This window comes from Xiphophorus couchianus, chromosome 1 (genome assembly GCF_001444195.1).
Source record: "Xiphophorus couchianus chromosome 1, X_couchianus-1.0, whole genome shotgun sequence".
NCBI lineage: Eukaryota > Metazoa > Chordata > Actinopteri > Cyprinodontiformes > Poeciliidae > Xiphophorus > Xiphophorus couchianus.
The window spans coordinates 15561748-15582020 of record NC_040228.1 but is presented as its reverse complement, the minus strand read 5'-3'; the positions used below and the strand labels follow the sequence as shown (position 1 = coordinate 15582020).

Below are 20273 nucleotides of genomic sequence, written 5' to 3'. Positions count from 1 at the left end.
TGACATTTGTGCCCATTCTTTACAAAATAACCCAGATGCATTCATATCGGATATAAATCATTTGTGAAAATCATTACTTTTGAAGTTTTACCACAAATTCTCAGTTGAATCAACATCTGGAACTCGGACCATTCTCTCAAGTTTTCCTTTCATGATCTACCTGTATCTGGTGCTTTGCATCTTCCATACATGTACTGAAGAAAAGCATCCCATGGCATGATGCTGCCACGTTACTGTATGAATGGTGTATTCAGAGTAATACACAATGAGGTTTTTTTTCTTCTTTTTTTTTTGATTTTGTGCAAGACATTTTATATTTTGGGCTAAATAGCTTACCTTAGGTCTGAAAAGGCTGCCATACTCTGGGACTCAATGGAGTCTGCTTATTAATTATGTGACTTCTGAAGACAACGCACAGCAATAAACTTTGTTTTAAGGTATCAGAGAGGGATGAATATACCTTTTTTCACCTTTAAAATGACCTACTTTGTGCTGGTCTATCACATAAAACATAAATAGGCTACTGATAAATACTGAGGTCTAAATACTGCTAATAAATCGTGTAATTTTACATTTGATTTTAATTATATTTAGAATAAAAGTGTTTATTTTGACTCATTTATGTACAGTAGGCCGACTTAATTTAACTGAAAATATACAGTATTTGCCAACTCTGACGTAGAGCTTTACCCCCGGCCCCTCAAAAAAAATAAAAATTGGGCTCTGCAACAACTCCCCACTCCACCACCTCTGCTGCAGACCGTATTGCCAGATTTCTCTGGACTTGCGGACCTCAAAACGCATCACGCAGGTCTCATGTTGCCGCTCCTCCCCGCTTTCCGACGGGCTGTGGTACAGTCCCAGTTCTCTTCTATGGAGCAGCTTTCTCTGGATGCTGCTAGAACATCCCCCCGTGGGTGTGGGAGGGGCATCCGCACAAGTGGAAAGTGCGATGTTTTGAGTTACATCAGTGCGTCGTCAGAGCCCGGTTTTCAGTCTCATCAGACAGCAGGGCGCATAACAAGTCCAAGGCGCGATCTCCCAGCTGTTCGTTCACTGTTTTGGCTTTGAGAGGCGCATTAACAAGGAAGAAGACACCAGATCCCCACTGACTGACTGGTTGGCAAGGAAACCAATAGAAGCTGCTGACGGAGTAAAGATAGGCATCATGACACAGGGCAAGGTATGAATGAGCTGGCCTTGTCTTCTGTTGTCTATGTTTACCATTCTTCCTGTCTTTTTAAGGAATATATATATATTCCCTTGGGGTGATCGTTTCCTGATCACATCAACCAATCTGTGGATATATAATAATCCTGCTGCTAAAGTGATTTGATATAGTAACACCGAATGAATGCCGTTCTTTACTAAAGCCTGTTTATGGTTCTGAATGAAATGCGTCATTGGTTGTTTAACGCGTTACATCACCATGAGCCCTCCACTTCTTTCCAGAGCTCAGGAAGTTTGTGTTATCCTTTACTGCCCTCATATCAGACACTATTTTCAATTATTTAGAAAATTATGCACGCTCAAATTTTACTCTTAATTTGAGCAAACCACAGTCTTTCACTACATTATTTAAACCTGTTAGGCTGAAAATAGTTGCATGGAGTAATAAAATGTCGCGTTAGCTTAAAGTTTAAGCTAATACAACATTTGTGTTAGCTTAACACAAATTTGTAAGAGGTAACTAACAAATTTCAGATATTAAATATTGTGCTTTTCAAACCCATTGAACATTTTTTCATAGCAACTTCTAACTTCAGTATATTTAATTTGGACTTAATGCAGACCAACTAAATGTACCTGATATTCTGTGACAGGACAGATTAATTGTCAACATCTTTCACATTTAGGGATCTTATGTGTGTGCTGTGCTCTTGTATTCATCCTGTAGCCTATTTACTCCAACTTTGTGTGAAAATGGGAGATTTTACTTCTAGGAGAAATGTAAACTTGTTACCTTTAAGAAGGTTGATAGTAAAAAAAGTTTATATTTTATTCATTCAGCTGTCACTTGCTAACAAGGGGAATGATTCCACAAGTGGAGAGGCCTTTGTGGCACCACCTCCCCCCACATATGAGGAAGCTATTGCAGGTAGGATTACACATATTTTTTCTGGGTCCACTTATAAAACCAACATATTCTCATATTTCAAACCTAGCTGTGGTACTTACTGAACTGAAAAGGCATTGTAACAATGAGCGTGTATAAATGTGTGAAGGATTGGAGCCGTTGACATGACCTAAACGAATGTGACCATTAGGTGTCAGTGCCCCTTGCTACAATGATGTGGAGATGCTCACAGAGTTCACCTGGGATGATGTCAACATCAGAAGAGTCTTCATTCGCAAGGTATCACAAAGCTTCATGTCTTGCTCATTCAGCAGGAATATTATCATAACAGAGCAGTGTTAAAATTTGACTCCCTGACTAGAACACATCCGTACATAAACACTATTATGATCTATTCTGAATTTCTTTCTGTTAGGTGTACTCTATCTTGATGATTCAACTTTTGGTCACCGTTGCAATTGTGGCTCTTTTTACCTTCTGGTAAGTCTTCCTAATTTTTGGTAAACTAATTACTATTACAGCTTGTTTTTTCTGGGTATTTATTTGCAGTTTAATTTCTCTATTAGTGATCCAGTGAAAGACTACATTCAAACCAACCCTGGGTGGTACTGGGCCTCATAGTAAGTTACAACTTCAAAGAGCATACAATATTTAAAAAATTTTATTTATTTTTTGTTTTTTTTTGCCAATCATGCCTAACAGTATTTTTCCCCGTATGGCAGCGTGGTGTTCTTTGTCACCTACTTGACTCTGTCATGCTGCTCTGCACCCAGGTAAATCAATATTTCTCAAAACTGACTTGATTACAGAATAAATGGGAAATCAATGAAGACTAAAATCTAAATGATTTGATTTTTATCTTGCAGGAGACAGTTTCCATGGAATCTGATTCTGCTTGCCATTTTTGTAAGCCAAAAATAGCTATATTTATACATTTAGTACATTTTTTTCTAAATCTGTAAACATAGTTTTTAACATATTCCAGGATGGAAGACATTATTTAAAATATGTATTTCTTTACAGACTTTATCCCTTTCTTACCTGACTGGAATGTTGTCCAGGTATTGATTTATATTCTCTTTCTGCTCCCTTTCAACAATGGCAGAGTTTTATAAAACTGCCATTTTGTATATTGTAAATTTTATATTTATATTCTTAACTCATACTCTTTGAACTTCTTGACATTTTTCATGTCATATCCACAAATTTCAATGGTTTATATAAGGATTTTTTAGGGTAGACTATCACAAAGTAGTAGATTAAAGTTTAGAACACGGTTTTCTTTTTTTACACATAAACTTTTGAAAAGTGTTGTGTGAATTTGAATACAAATGCAAACCATTTGTATTCCTCTCTGATGCACATATTTTTTCTAAAATATGGAAAACTGTTTTTGTCTACATTATTCGTTTTTTTTAATAGTACTTTATTAAACATTTACTTATCACACAAAAGTAACAGCAAAAAGAAGCAGAACAGATCAGCATGAGTACAGCTTACCGCTGGTTATATTTAAAAATAAAATGTGGCCGTGCCTTGCAAAGTATATCATTGACATAGATTATCCAAAAGAGGCCTGTCAAATTTAATAAAAGGCATCCAAGTTTCCCTTAAGACTCAAAAAGCCAAGGATCCACTGTAACAAAAAGTAATGTCTTGCCTTAAGTAGGATTTTACATAGTACCATCATCTGCTGAGGTATCAGGAACAGTCCATGCACAGATCACATCATTCACTTTAGATTAATGTGTTTGGGGGGGGGGGGTTCTGAATGTTGATGTGGTCAGTAAAATAACATAAATTAAATTAAAGTCTGCATGTTTTTTTTCTTTTTATAGCTTCTATAACACCAAGTCAGTAGTGATGTGCCTGGGCATCACAGCTGCAGTCTGTCTTGTTGTTACAGTCTTCAGCTTCCAAACCAAGGTGAGGCAAATGGTCTCTCTCTCTGTTTGCTACACACTTAAACATTCGTTTGTACCACTCTCGATCAGCCTGATTAATGGACAACTATCAGGGCCTTAACAAGATAACAAGAGGCTATGAAAATTATTATGAATTGTATGTCAAGAGACATTGTTTTGTGGCTGTACTACACATCTGAAGTCTGTGTTTTCTTTTGCTCATTAATATTGCGTTACCAGTGTGCATTTTTGTAAAAAAAAAAAAAGTTGATTTCTGCTAGTTTTCTGTATTTATTGTGATTGACTTTGTCTGAAATATTGTTTTGTCTTTGTTGCAGCCTTGACCCCTTTTCTAAGACACATTTCTCTCATGGAAGACAAATAAACTATCTTATCTAATCCTAACTTACACACCTTGACATTCAAGCACCATATTTAGATGCATCTTTTTTAATATGTCCAGTTAATTGATTTTAAGTATCTGCTCCCTCTCTCTCTCTCTCTTTTTATCTCCATCTCTAGCTTGATGTGACCTCTTGCCAAGGTATACTGTTCATCTTCTGTATGGTGATGTTCATCTCTGGACTGGTGCTGGCGATTGTCCTGCCTTTTCAATATGTAAGTACAGTCAGTAAGATCAGTCAGTCAAAGAATCCACTTCCAGATTCTACATGATTCTTAATTGTAAAGCAACACCAAAATAATCAATAGCAAAAGAGCACACAAAAAAGTAAAAAGGTGTAAATAACTCTGGGTTTTACATATTTAATTGTTTAAAGACTTTGCATCACATGTGGTCTTATTATCTGTGAGACCACGTGGCTTTAAACTGATACTTTGTCGGGACACCTTGGCATCACATTTCAAGGCTCAAAGTTTCCCGTAAGGGGTGTTTTTCCATTGACAGGGCAAAGAACTCTACTTGATCCTTCTTGTCTGAAAATGATACCACTGGGCCATATGGTGGTGACATAGTCTTTCTGGAATATTCTAAAAAAAAATGGTTAACAGAAGAAACAGGGAAAACTAATACACTTGTTGCAGAATGAAGACTGCACGTGTCAAATGCTTAATGCTAAGTTCTAAACTAGCAGAATGAAATAATTCACTTCAAACAATACGTTGACATATTTTGACATCTAAATAAACCATTTTTTAGTAATGCCTTCTATCTCAGGAATGGTATTTGTATGGTATTTCAATTCAATCTGATGTCATAATAAAGGACTTCTTCGAGTGTTTAGGTCAGATTATGCAATGTCTGTGAAAGGTCAGATTTCCGAGGGTCCAGATTGCTTCAATCAGCTCATTGAACAATAGTGTTGTCAGTATGCTACCTGATTAATTCTTGCAACAATATTATGGAAAATACATCTTTATCTTGCAGGTACCCTGGTTGGATGCCATTTATGCTACCCTGGGAGCCATTCTATTTACAATGGTAAGAGTATGTTTACAGTTGAGCATTAATGATGATGTAGAAGGTGCAACATGCAAAAGACAACTGATTAAGTGATGGGTTAACTGCTCTTACTTTGTCTGTTGTAGTTCTTGGCATTCGACACACAGCTGCTTATGGGGAACAAGAGATACACCATGAGTCCAGAAGAATATGTGTTTGCCACCCTCAACATTTACCTGGACATCGTGTATATCTTCTCCTTCTTCCTCCAAATCTTTGGAACAAAGCGAGAATAAGCTTGGCCTTCAAACCTGCAGGGCCGCACCACCATAAAAAAATTTAAGATGTTGGCAACCATGGTGACTGTGTTTTCAGAAAACTTTTTTTTCAGTTAATCTTCTGTATAGCTCCACATAGATACATTTTCATAAATATTTCCTCCCAAAGTTGTCTGATACCCTCCAATCCGATTTCCAGCATGCTTGTGAACCCAACCTGCAGGTTAACTTACTAGCTTTATGAGCCAGAAACAGTGATTTGTGATGTCTCTACATTCGATGTTAATGAAACATACTGGGTGTGTCCATGGTAGCTGTATTAGTATGTGTCATAAATCATCTGCAAAGAACAAATGTCATTGCTCATTTAGGATTAATGGAAACAACAAAACATAATGCATGACTCTTAGCTCAAACTTATGCAAATAACGTTCATTCTATCTTTTGAGTGTTGCTGTGGATCTTCTTTTAGACCGGTAGGAGAAATGTAACTTTAAAACACATTTCAAAAATATATATGCATCTAGTCATATCAACTCTATACTTGAAAGTGTTCTGCTGTATTTAACAACTTGACAGTAAGTGATACATTTTCATCGGGGCTTTAAATGACAATCTGAAAACAGTTTTCACATTCAGTGCAAATTATTGTGGTATTAATACTTATTTAAATTTGTCAATGCACATTAATAATTTTACCCAAAGTCATGATGATTTTGGTTTGTGTGACTACAAAACTATTATTCAATGTGTTCCCTTTTATGCAATCCCTGTATGTGACTTGTCTACTGTGTGGTTGAATCAACATGTTTCAGTGGAGAATTCTTGATTGATATCTTTCAGAAAGATATTCAGATTGAGCCTTATAGGTTTTAGAGTTACTGATGTGAGAACTTTCAATCAACTTGACCGTATATCTGTCAGTAAATATCAACTTTACAGTGCCAAACATGGAGAGACTTTATGCACCTTTAATAAGGACTGCATTTGTGGAGGAACCTGAATGCTTCCTCCGCAAGCATTCCTCCACTTTATTTTACTATTTTAGATGGCATTAAAGTTAGGAGTCTGATGCTTCAAATGCATTTATAGGAGTTTTAAAATGTTCTTTTTTACTTTTACTTTTATCATACTGGTGAAATATGTTGTTGGACTCTGCATTTTATCCTGGAATTGGTGTTACTGTCCTATTTATTCAAGAGTGTGTATAATTATAGTGTTACTATACTATAATTATATACATGTTACAGTTCTTGTTAAAGATCTGAAAGTTTATATTGGCAGTTTTTTTATAGAAACATCAGATCAGACCAAAATATCTTAAATTTATTGTTTAGTATCTTCACCACGTGGTATTGGAAATAATTGGGAGGGATTTAGTTGGAAAGTTGAACACAGTCGTACAAACTGGTGAAATACAATAAAAATTATATATATATTTTTTTTTTCTTCTTTTTTTCAAATAAAAAATTATATGTTCATGTGTTAATTAGCTTTGCTCTGATAGCTCTAAATAAAATTCAATCTTGACAGTTATCTTCCATTTGCTTTCATTTCCATTTGTAGTTTAATCTCAGTGTAAATAGGGTTTTGTGAACATCTCAGGGGTTTGTGAGAGAACACCATTGAATAAACAATATCATAAAGACCAGAAAACATAACAGACAAGAGATAGTAGCGGAGAAGTTTAAAGCAGGGTTATGTTGTAAAGCAATATTTGAAGCTTTGAATATCACAGAGTTCCTAACCATCCATCCATCCATTTGCTAACACCCTTGTCCCTAGTAGGCTCAGGAGGGGTGCTGGTGCCTATCTCCAGTTAACGTACACCCTGGACAAGTCGCAGGGCAACACAGAGACAGACAGGACAAACAACCATGCACACACACACACTCACACCTAGGGAGAATTTAGAGAGACCAATTAACCTAACAGTCATGTTTTTGGACTGTGGGAGGAAACCGGAGTACCCGGAGAGAACCCACGCATGGGACCTTCTTGCTGCAAGACAACAGTGCTACCAACTGCGCCACTGTGATCCAAAAATGGAAAGAGAATGCCACAGCTGCAAGCCTACCAAGGTATGGACATCTAACCTAAATTGACAGGCGGGCCAACAGGGCACTGATCAGAAAAGCATCTAAAGAGGTCCACAGTAACTTTGGAGGAGCTGCAGAGATTCACAGCTCAGATGGAAAAGTCTGTTGACAAGACAACTGAGTTGTGCGCTCTACGAATCAGGCCTCCATAGAAGAGAGAATGTAACAAAACCACTGTTCGAAGAAAGTCATGAAAAGTCCAATTTACAATTGTCCACAATGTTATGTAAGGAGAATTTTTTTGTTAGATAAGACAGAAAAGAAACTATTAGGCCTACATACAAAAAGCTGCACATCAACCTGAATATGTAATAGCTACCATAAAACATCCCTCCTTCATTAAGCATCTTTTTAACTACCCTGAAAGCATAAAATACATACAAGTCCATTATAAGTAGCTGACATTGCTAATACTAATTAGCCTGACGGTGCATATAAATTCACAATTTCCACAGCTAGAAATTGGAACACAGCTATGATGTGTAATTAAAGAAACAAGTTTCAACGTCAGAGCTGTTTTACAGCATGTATAGCCAGAAAGCACCTCCTCTGGATCACTTTCAAAGATTCATCATAATTAAACTGAATAAAATAATGAATCCCAAAATTTCAAATAAATACCACAAGATAAACTCACGTACCAACAGAGGTACTTGCACCATAGTTTGAGAACCATGTCTTTATACTCCACGCCAGCGGGTGTGACGTCTATAAAGCGCTTTTCTTAAGTGTGCACTAAACCAATACATTTACACAACACTCAATTTTACAACCTCCAGTCATCCAATCAGATTCGGCGACAGAGCTACGTCAGCTTCAGCCATGATGTGGTTTTGAATGAGGAAGAAGCGGGAGATGTTGTACTTCAACTGGTTTATTTACGTTTTATAGGCATATTAATGATCTGTAAATACGTTAATCTGCAACTAAAAATGAGAGCAAGTTTTCCGAACGCGAGAGCAGCGACCTATGCCGCTCCTCTGGGAATTTAAACAGGGCTCAATAAATTAGCAGTGTGGCTAACGACGCTAGCTAGACACGGCTAAATCCGAGCTAAGAGGCTAACGGTTAGTTGTTTCCTTGGAAAAGTAAAAAGCATGTTTAGGGGGAGTGTTGCCCTTTAAAACCGCCTTAGCTTTCCTACCTCAGTTGAATGAGGCACGTGAAGCCTCATTCGGCTCAACTATAATTCAGACTGATAGCAACCACAACGTTTTTTTTTGTTTTGTTTTTTTTCTTCTTCTTTAAACTCTTGCTGTCATTTATGAAACTTTAAAGTCATGCTGAATAAAATCTACGAATGGATAGAAACGAGCTTTGCCAATCTTCGCGACGGAGAACCGGCTGTGGAAAATTCACCTGAACACCCGGCTCCGACAGATGCTCCAGTCAGAAGAAAAAGACCAATTGATTGGTACGAGCTGTAAAAACTTCATTTATTTGTTTAAGTTAAATTGCATATATATATATTAACGGAACACCACTTTTTGAAACTTGTGTTTATATCTGAAATCTCTGAGGTTTTTTCATTTTAACGCACTAATAAAATGTCTTCATCTCTCTTTTGAAGTTTGGAAGACGGCCACAGTATCGATCAAGAACACTTGATAGCCAAGAAAACACGAATGGGTATGTGCATATTCGCTCAATTACATCATTGTCAGGGTTTAAAACCTCGTTGGTATCGCCATAATTGCTAATGAATTAAAAATGTTGTAATGTTTTTCTAGGAGATTTGATTGATTCAGTCAGGAGTGCTGCTGAAGGCGTTAAAAATCATAGTAGCAATGTAGCTACATGGATGAAGAAAAATGTAAACCCCACTTTGAGAAATATTCTGCCTGCCTCTTCTGATTCCCCTTCCGGAGAGCCCCAGCCCTCAACATCAGCTGCAGTCTACCCAAGGAGACCGGTAAGCTTTAGAAATATTACCGTCAAATCATCTTTCACAAGAAGTGTCAGAATTGGGCATGGATAATTTCCAAGACTTTATAAAGTTCAGGTTTCAAAGAGGATCTTTTTGACAAGCTGTCCCATGGGTTTAAAGCGCTTATACTATGACGCTGGAGTGACTTTAGTTTGGACCAAAATAGTTTAGTACCCTCCTTGTTTCTTCAAAGACGTCCTTTTCCTTAGAAAAGGACGTCTTTTTTACACCTGGGTCAGCATGACGTTCCCATGGCATGATAATTCTGAATAAATGTAGATGGGGTTAAAAACCCAAGCAAAACTTGAAAAAACACCTGGTAAATTTAGTACTATTTTTCAAATAAACATGGTTATTGAGCAGAACATTATACATGCCAATATAATTAGTCAAGCTGACCTGCAGTCACTCCTTGACAAATATGCCGGTCATACGTTGAAACTTGAAGTTTTGAAAAGCGCATGCCACTAAATTTGATGCTCTATACAGCCAGAGAAACTGTTTCCGCCTGCACATTTATGTTATATCATTAGAAGCATATTAAACTGTACGAAATGTATGATGGAAAATTTTAGGAGTTTTGAAGTTGTAACACTTTCAAAAGCCACTTTTTTGTTTTATTTAAATCTATGCATCAAATTGGTAAAAAAAAAAAATGTTGATAGTATTTTTTGTCAAAGTTATACCATCCATCTGGTGCTTATTACCATCCAGTATTTACCTGGATGTGGCGCATATGTCGACACTTTACTTTTTTATTTTTTGTTGCTAAAATTCACTTTGCTACTTTGCCTTAATTTTGAAGAAAGCTCGGGAAATTTGGGTTCTACATCTGCCTTAAGTTGCCAGTCACTCAAATGAACAGATTACCAGTAAATCGGAAACAATAATAAAAGTGACAAAAACATTTATCTCTATGTTTTGTCAAAGATTGTTCACAGGAACTCTTTGGATGAAACATTTGCTGCTCCTTCAACAATATTGGAGTGGAAAACACCCAAAACAGGTAAACCTGTCTCTTAAAGCAAGAATATTTTTTGCAACAAACTTCTAAAAGTGTTTAATATTTTTCTTCCCTAATATCTTACCTTAATGCATTCACAGCCTAGCTCCTGCAGGTTAAAAAAAACATGTTTTTCTCTGTTCCACAATTTCAGACTGGCTGCGTAATGACAGAATGATTATGGGATCAAAGGTTTGTAGGCGACAAGTTTGTATGAGTCCTGCACATCGTGAGGTGCCAAAAACAAATGGGCATTCGGTCTGTGTGCGACCCGCCATTCACACCAAGCTGCACCCCTCCCCAAGGCTAGGCAGGCCTTTAAACCTCCGGCCGCATGGAGCTTCAAGGTATGTCTTGCTTCTTAGTTATCTTTTGGAAATGTCCTCCATGTTAGATGGTATTGTTTGTGTACGTTTTTTTCCCCATGTTTTTTTTTTTTAATGACCCAAACCATGTCTGTAGTTTGTCAAGTGGAGTGGGCACGGCAAACAGTTCCTGCAACAACATGTATGAGAAAACCTTTCCTATCAAAGTGGTGCAAAGCCCAACTCACAGCACTTCATCAAGCCGATTAAACAAAGCTGGGTCCCACTGCACAGCTCAGGAGGTAGGACATGAGGGGAGGAAGCCATTGTGCTTATACATCTGATTCATTTAATTCTTTTTGTTTTTAATGTCATTCTTTTCCTCCTCTTTTATTAGTCCATCCGTGAGGAGGAGAAGGAGATCTACAGACAGCTTCTCACTATGGTTTCTGGTGGCCAGTCAACTGTCCTTCATAACGGCAGTGCACACACCTTTGTGAGATCCCATAGAGATTTGTAAGTATGCAAACAGAGAGAGTACTTTTACACAGTCGTATATTGAAATCTGAGAACACATTCTAGATGGAACGTTAAAGGGAAGTAAGAGCTTTACATTTTTATAAGTCATTTATTGTAGTGTTCAAACAGCATCTGGCAAAATAGTAATACTACATAAAGCCCCAGCGATCATAGTTGAAATACATTTCCTTTTTTTCTCTATGTATTTGTAAATGAGTTTGCAACACATTCAACAATTTATTCCTTACTTAACTGCATCTACAATCTTGTCAGTAATCATCTGAAACCAGAGGGGACAATTGATTACCCAAAAGAGTTGAGAAGAAAAAAATTGTTCATTTTGGAAGTTAAATTAGTCATTGTTTTTGTAAAAGTAATAGCCTATGTTGGGTCAACCAGAACTGTTAGATCATTGGATGGTTTCAGCACAGTTTTCTCACTCTCCCTGCTCCTCTGCTGCTCAAGCTTAGCCCAAATTTGGAGTGTAAGTAACACAATGAATAGTGTGTTACACAGAGTGAAACCAAAATGGTTTCTGGAAAAAAAGGCTGCCGTGTTTGCGGATACTCTTGTTTAAAAACTTTACATTTTATTTTTAGCAGCAGTGCTTGGATTTTCTCTGAGACACAATATCTCTCTGTGGTTAGTTATTGTTTTAGATTCAATCAGTAAAGTATATATTCTGAATTTACATAACCTACCTATTGAATAACTTTCTAATAGGAGTAAGATCTAAGTATTGTCTAGCTGCAGGCTCTTTATATTATCGCTCTGTCTCAGTTGCTCCACAATCCTGTAATATGACTTATAGTTCAGAGTTTATGAATTCTTCCAGAGGTTGATAGTATGACTGTTGTGTCAGCTATAACCCCTTCATTCCTTGTCTAAAACTTTCAGTCGATTGAGGCGTAAAGAAAACGTGTAAATCATTTGTGTAAAATGAAATAAGTGTCAGATAGGGGCTTATGCCTTGGTTTTTTTAAAAAGTTTCAAAAGGTTTTACTTTTAGGGCCGTGCCGTGGTGGCGTAGCGGTTAGCGCGACCCGTATTTGGAGGCCTTGAGTCCTCGACGCGGCCGTCGCGGGTTCGACTCCCGGACCTGACGACATTTGCCGCATGTCTTCCCCCCTCTCCTTCCCTGTTTCCTGTCAGCCTACTATCATATAAGGGACTCACAAAAAAGACCCCCTGGAGGGGTAAAAAAAAAAAAAAGATTTTACTTTTAACTATTATTTAACCATCCCTCTGGTCTAGGGAATGGAAAATAAAATGTTTATTGTACTGTATCCTCTACTTGTTCTCTCATAATCAGCGTTTATATTAGTGGAAGTTTGCCAATGAAACAGGGATTTGTTTCTAAACGTGACACCACTCACCAGTAACAATTATGAAGCTTACTTTAGTTAATGTAAGGTCTATAATTTAAACGGTTTCTTAAAAAGAGCTTAAAGTTTTCTTATGCAAACAGAATAGCAAATATTCACCCTTTTTTCACGTTAGTTCAAGTTTTTATATGTTGTGGTGTGTTTTATAGTTTGGCAATAGGACACATCTGATGCATGTAGTGCAATAATGTAGGCATGCATTGATCCATTTTTCACTTTCAATACCGATGCAGATATCTGAGGTTTATTATCAGCCGATACGATCCAGTGCAGAAAAACGGTGCTTAATCAACTTAAAATGTTTCCTTTTTAAACCATAGATGTAAATGTGCTGAATTACAAATGTATTTGATATGTCTGCACCACTACAGCACACTTAAATACAAGAGTAACATGTTTGAATGCAAAAAATAAACTGCAACAAAGTTTCTTTCAAATGGTTCAGAAAGTGCAATGAGGAATTGTACATATGATGTAAAATAATAAAGCATGATGTCATTCGGAGCACAAAGGATAGAATGAGAGTGAATAGATCTGCCCCTATGGAATGGACACGTTGTCCATGATACCTAATGTAGAATCTTTTTCTGATTTGGGACCAATACAGTTATTGACATCAGATTGGTGCATCTCTACTCTGATGTGGACTCTCAGCCTCCAGTTCGACATCTGATACGGAATGTTTATTGTTGCCATCCTCTCATTGTCTCATCAGCACCAGCTTCCTCACCAGCCACACACGGCTACAAATGTCTTCTCCAGCTGGATCAGCAGCTGAAGGGACGTCAGAAGGACCCAGTAGCCCACCCAGCCCCCGAGGGATGTCGAGTCAGAGCTCCAGCAACCTCCCCAGCCCTGTGGGAGCCTCCAGGAAGTCAGGGAGTCAGATTTGGCCAGCAGACACAGACCTCAGCTTCAGTCAGACCACTGCTCTTTTCTCCGCTCCTTCCCCATCGACTCTACAAGACAACACCTCTCAGGGGACAGAGTCATCAGGTTAACTTTAAATAAAATAACATACTGGTTCAATGTGTGGTTTTATCCTCTTTTATTGTAAAGTACATTTTTTATTTGCAGCTCATGATGGTGACTCTGTAATTATTGTAAATGAGCAAAAATGCAAAAAGCAAGAAAGCTCAAGGTTAGTACTTTAACTTTCTAAATAGTTTTTATGAATTAATAATTTTTACATCGTTATTTTTAACTGTTGTCTTTGTTGTAGTAGCTCTAAATTATTAAAAGTAGCTTGGATATTGAATGTATAAGAAACAAAACTTTGTTTTTACAGCATACCATTATTCCAAGCTGAGCTGTGGATCAAGGAACTGTAAGTTCCTTTAAAAGCATTTGATGATGCAAAACCTCATAATTAAAACCTTATTTGGATTGGCCACAAACAAAAAGGTGGTTATTTTTTCATTTTATTTTATCTCTTCACTTGTTTTTTTCTAGCACAAGCATGTATGACTCTCGAGCGAGAGAAAGACGGAGACAAATAGAAGAACAGGAAGCTTTAGCTGCCCAGCTTCTGCTACAGGTTGGTAGTTGCCTCTTATGCCTCAACTCTATTTGTACCCCAATTAATGTTTCTCCTGTTGTATTAATGTCCATTAATACCTGGTCAACAGCGATTGTCTGACGAGGGAAAACGGAGCCCAGATGTTGAAGTCCATGTTCGCGTTCCTTTGGAGAAGGAAATTCCTCTGACTTTTGTGATAGAGAAACCAAAGTCTGTAGAGGAGAAACCTGAGTTTCCAGAACTCACAGAGGTTTGTTCTCTGTTTGCTGTATAATTGGAAATGAAAGTGGCAAACAAAGAGTTACTTTAAACCTGAATTTTGATATAATTATGTGTTTTTCTGTTTTTGTGCTTCTGCATACCCGTTAAGGAAATGGAAGCTGAGGTGCACAGGGCGCTGATGAAGGGAGGAAATCCTCATGAAGTACTAAGTGAAGGTTTCGGTCTCAGCCTCACACGAAAAGACCTGCAAACCCTCAGCAACCTCAACTGGCTAAATGATGAGGTGGGGGAACATAAAATCCTTACACTGTAACTAATGCCCTTGTGAAAGCATTGTACCAGACCCTGTTGTAAGAGATTTGATAAGTCTGCACCAGTACAAGCACACTTAAATACACCAGTAGCTGCAAAAAATAAACTGCAACAAACTTTCTTTCAAATGGCTTAGAAAGTGCAATGAGGAATTGTACATATAATGTCAAATAGTACAGCATGGAATGAGAGTGAATAGATCAGTTCAGTTTGACCAAAGGAGGCCAGTAGTGAGACGGATTTAGGCCAATTAATGAAAAACTAAAAGAACTGCACAAAAATGTCACAATTTGCACTGAAATATACAGTTAGAACTCTAAATAACCCATTTAGATAGTTTATCAGTAAAAAAAAGTTGATTTGGAGGTGAGTTTTGCTTTAATTTTAAATCTGAACAGGTTTAAAACACTTAGTGTGTGTTTTAAACACAGACTGTTTTAAACCTGCCAATTATACATTTCAGTTGTAATTAAAAATATTACATTTTGCCATGTTGGATTTCTCCAATTCTGCCACTTTTATTAAAACTGTAAACCTGAACGTCCGCAGCGTGCAGCTCATGACATTGTCCAGCTGCCCCTCATACCAAAAGGTGTCGGTTCCAAAGTTTTTCTATTTGTTAAACTTTCAGGCCTGACTGAAATTAAAACAAAAACAAAGCTGGAAGGCAAATTTGAAGGATGCGATCCCTGACACCATATTTAGCCATTAATAGCATACCCTGAGTCTAAATAGTAATCAGTCAGTGTTACACCGTACTCTTGTAAAAGTAAACTTTCTAAAACTGACTCTAGCACAGATTAAAGCTACAAAGTATCCCTTGGCATCATTGACAACCATGTTTCACTAACTTCTGTTCTGTATTTTTCATAAAACTATCACAATGTCTAGGATTAAACTAACAACCTTATGAATATTTTGCCATTAGTGGGACTGTATTAACTGTCCCTGTGTGCTATAGCTAATTTAAAAATATAGTTTTGTATACTCTACCTCTATTTGCACCCCAGAGGATATTGATACACTTTTTTGCAGGGCAGAATGTTTCTGATCTTTCATCAATATACTAATGTACTTTCCATATTTTTGTCTGCACCTACTCTACAATTCTAGTTCATGTCCAACTCATTTTATTTCACAGGTTATCAACTTTTACATGAACCTGTTGGTTGAGCGCAGCAAAGAACCAAACCGGCCGTCGGTCAATACATTCAACACGTTTTTCTACCCGAAGCTGCGGAGCAGTGGCTACTCTGCTGTCCGCCGCTGGACCAAAAAGATGGACATCTTTGCGAAAGACATCTTGTTGGTTCCTGTCCATCTGGGAATGCACTGGTGCCTCTCGGTAAAACTAAACGAAGGCCATATTGATAATAAAATCCATTATTCAGAGTGTTTTTCACCTAAATGCATTGTTCTCTTCTTTTAGGTGGTGGATTTCCGCAAAAAATCTGTTATCTACTTTGATTCTATGGGAGGAAGCAATGATCAAGCTTGCCAAATATTGTTGTACGTTCCTGTCACGTTTCGGTTCATTAATGGAATTTATGCATAAATTTCAAAGTGACCTGTTCGATGATCTTGAGATATATGTGTCATATGTGTGTGCGTTCACAGTGACTACCTGCAACAGGAAAGTAGAGACAAAAAAGGCAAAGAACTTGATACCTCAGGCTGGACTCTACACAGCAAGAAGCCCAGTGTAAGTTTAACACGTCAAAGCACCAAAAGCATTGAAGTGTCTGACAAACGCAGTATTTATAAATGTTGCACGTTCCATTGTATCTTCATTGGATAAACAAGTTTGTTGCTTCATAAATTTCCATTTAAATATATCTGCAGTGTGGCCTGCAGAGGGCAGTAGGACGTTTTTTTAACAATCAACAAAAAAAAAAACTCAGTCCAATTATAGGGCAACTAATAATATTTACTACTCTTTTTAGTTAATTACAGAGACTTATTATGTTATTTGTATTTAGGGATTATCAGCACAATTAAATGTAATTACAATGGGGTTAAATTTAGTTGGAAGTAAAAAGTTTGCGTATAAAGTTTCCAAATCAACATCTGCACTCAGCTAATTGGTCAAACATTCAACAGCCGAAACACATTACCTGGTAGGATTTTTTATTCCTGGTTTTATTTTGGGGGGTTTAATGGATTATAATCAGCCCTTGGATCAGTTTCACCTGCTTGCCTGTCCTCTGCAGCTGGAGTTTGATAAAACTCACAAGGCATCTAGACCCCCATTTATCATCTACTAATTTACAATCTATTAATACATTCGATCACTTCAGCATTGGAAAGCTATAAACCCCTTTTATAAATGACCTCATTAGGGAGTAATCAGATGATCCATCTGCTATGTCTGTTTGATATAGTAGTGCGGACTGAGCCAGCCAATAACGATGTTTCCACTACAAATATGTGAGAAACTTTGTCAGTATTCCACTGTTGTAAAAAAAAACAACAAAAAACACAATTTCAGAATTGCGTTTTTTCCATTAAATAAGAAAAACAATTACAATCACATGTGAAGCGTGTTCATGTGATGAGTCAGCAAAAAACAGTCCGAGTCATTATCCTCCAACTACTTCCTGTCGTCTTCTTCATGGTTTGCGTCAGTGACGACATCCAGTTGTTGATCATGTGTGATGCAAAATAAATGTTTCCATGGCAGTTTTGTGAAATAAACCACTGTTGATATGACCAAAACACTCTTTAAAAAAATGTTTTTATTTTTTTTCTGTTTAGTGAATTTATTTTCGAAAATTATATGGTCAATGGAAATGCGGCTACTGACTGGAGTCAAACTCCTGACTTTTTTAAGTTATGCAACCATCTTGGAAAAAACACTCAGTATTTATGATTTTACAGAACAGGGCTATATTTAGTAATTCAAACCCTACATGAAGTGTATTTTCCTTCAAATGATCAAAAATGAGATCACTTAGAAAAATACAGGAGAAGCAGCTGGCGTGGCAACACTGACGGGGTGTGAACATGTGTAAATGTTCAGCTCTTTGTCTGCTCATCTTGTTGGAAAGTTTTATGCTTTCATGTGTCAAATATTTTCCAGCTTTAGGTTTTAAATGTTAGGGCCTGAAATTAACTTATAAAAGTTAATTTTCATGTCACAGCATGTTACAAATACTTGTCTATGTAACATTAAACATCATTAAACAGTGATGCCCTTTTTGCTAATGCCACCCAAACACCAGCCACAGAGGAGCGATGACGTCGTACAGTTTTCTGATATTTACTAATTTTAACACTGCAGTTTTGGTACTGTTGAAATAAAATTCTTTAAAAAATGCTTTGTAAACCTTCTTTTTTTTTTTGAGTTAATCAAATGTTCCCCTTGGATGTTTTGCCTTGCTTACAGGAGATCCCACAGCAGATGAATGGCAGCGACTGTGGAATGTTCACTTGCAAATATGCAGATTACATTACCAAAGACAAGCCAATCACATTCACACAGGTAATCACAGACATTATTGATAGGAGTGCTTCAGTAAACCCTGGTCACAGTGGTCTCAATGTGCATTTCTTCCTTTTCTCTTGAACAGAAACACATGCCATACTTCAGAAGGAGAATGGTTTGGGAAATTATGAACCACAAGTTGTTGTGATGTCATGAGTGCTGTTTAGACACTTAAAGTTTACTCATGAAGAAGGTTGAGCTCCATTCCTCATGAGGTTCAACTGAGACTTGCACACCAGCTCCTCAGACCAGAAACCAGCTGTTTCACTCAAGACCCCCGCCCCTCTGCCCCCTGAGCTAATGTTGGCTGATGGATGTTGCTGGAGCACAAATCACTGCCTCCCACTCTTCTTCTTCTGTTCTTTTGATTCTCGATGCAGCAGTGGAGCATCATAATAGCAGCTAAGACACTTTGTATTTGGTTGTAATGCCCGGTCAGAACTATTTTTGCATTGTTTGTAGTGATGTGCTCTTAAGTGAATCATACTCTGAGGTTTTCTTCCTTCCTCAGAATGTTACATAATCTGACCTCACCATGAAAATATGTCCATTCTACAATTTGCTAAAATTATATTTTACAAAAGGGCTGCAAACTAATCTATGATTAGTTACTTAGAATAAATACTGACACTTGTTTCTTTTTTGTCACGTGATTGACAGCTGCAGGCTTGTGCAGTATGGACATTACTAAGAGTGGATGGAATTAAAATGCACAAAGGTCAATATGGCCTCAGAGTATGATTTATAATAGTCTTACTTTCAGTGATCCAGGTGTAATGGAGCATTTACAGTCTAAAACAGCAGGGTAATAAAACTTTGCCATTTCCTTATTCTTGATAAGATTGTAAATTAAAATCTATTTTATGTATTTGAGTCTTCTTGTTAGGCAGCGGAATTTTGAGTCGTACAATGGGTTTTGAATTTTTGTACATACTAGATCCATATACAGCCTGCTATGTAACAATAAACATTTTTTATGTATTTCTTATTCTGTTTTAACTGAAGTCTGTTTCAGACATAAATTATCCAAGTTGTTTTTTGTAAAATACTGTTCATATATAGTACTATAACACATAAATGGTCTATTTTAACATTTTATTTTGTACATCTAATGAAGACCCAACTTTTAGTTTTTTGGGTCAAATATCATTGTAGCTGTAGCTTATCTATATTGTTGCGTCAGGTTTCTCATCTTCTGTGGCGTTTAGGTCTGAGATTTAAGCGACACCATGGTCTTAGAACAACCTTCTAGTTCCTTTTGCTCAGATAAATGATGTGGCTCTAGAAACTTGGCTCTGAACTTTAAGCAACATGGATTTGGTGTTTCTTCACTCCAGACTAATATGCAAGAGTTGCTTTCATCTGAAAAAATGAATCGCTGGGCAGTAGTCCAGTCACGTTTCTCCGTTACCCAGGTAAGACATCCATGACATGATCTACAGATGTTGCATTGCTTGTTGTTAAGCCTCTAATAAACCAGAGGCACCTCTGTGCCGTGGTGTGTTCAAATCTTCAAAACTGATTATTCTTGTTGCTGTGCACTTTTTACTATTATTTATTTTCCTTCCACACAACCTTCCATAAACATGCTTGAAAGGAGCAATCTCTGTCGTCTTTCTCCAGTGGACAGACGTCCTCATAATTCTGTATGGGTCATAATACAGTTAAGACAAGATTTCTGTCACAAACTAACAGTTTTAGAGTTTTTCCGTGATCATCAAGATTAATGAAAATAAATGCATCACTGTTTAATTTGTCTCCATATAAATTTAACTTGTTTAATACAATTTTAAATTATAATTTATTGGGATGCTCCTATGAAGGATTAAACACAAAC

At 37.1% G+C, this 20273-nt stretch overlaps 2 protein-coding genes across 2 annotated transcripts; both read left to right on the top strand.

The window, feature by feature from the left end:
* Window positions 1-971: 971 nt before the first annotated feature.
* Window positions 972-7197, top strand: LOC114145856 (protein lifeguard 2-like). Its single transcript, XM_028019503.1, has 12 exons — window positions 972-1183; window positions 2011-2098; window positions 2268-2356; window positions 2493-2557; window positions 2644-2697; window positions 2800-2850; window positions 2944-2983; window positions 3101-3138; window positions 3916-4003; window positions 4504-4599; window positions 5369-5422; window positions 5530-7197. The coding sequence occupies exons 1-12, from the start codon at window positions 1169-1171 to the stop codon at window positions 5677-5679; spliced, it is 828 nt and encodes a 275-aa protein (XP_027875304.1). The 5' UTR covers window positions 972-1168; the 3' UTR covers window positions 5680-7197.
* A 1348-nt stretch (window positions 7198-8545) lies between these two features.
* On the top strand, window positions 8546-19424 carry senp1 (SUMO specific peptidase 1). The gene is made up of 18 exons (XM_028015107.1): window positions 8546-9174; window positions 9331-9389; window positions 9491-9672; window positions 10618-10693; window positions 10845-11037; window positions 11153-11297; window positions 11393-11511; window positions 13615-13895; window positions 13977-14040; window positions 14188-14226; window positions 14352-14436; window positions 14528-14668; window positions 14789-14923; window positions 16094-16297; window positions 16382-16461; window positions 16570-16654; window positions 18338-18433; window positions 18522-19424. The coding sequence occupies exons 1-18, from the start codon at window positions 9041-9043 to the stop codon at window positions 18582-18584; spliced, it is 2181 nt and encodes a 726-aa protein (XP_027870908.1). The 5' UTR covers window positions 8546-9040; the 3' UTR covers window positions 18585-19424.
* The last annotated feature ends 849 nt before the right edge of the window (window positions 19425-20273 follow it).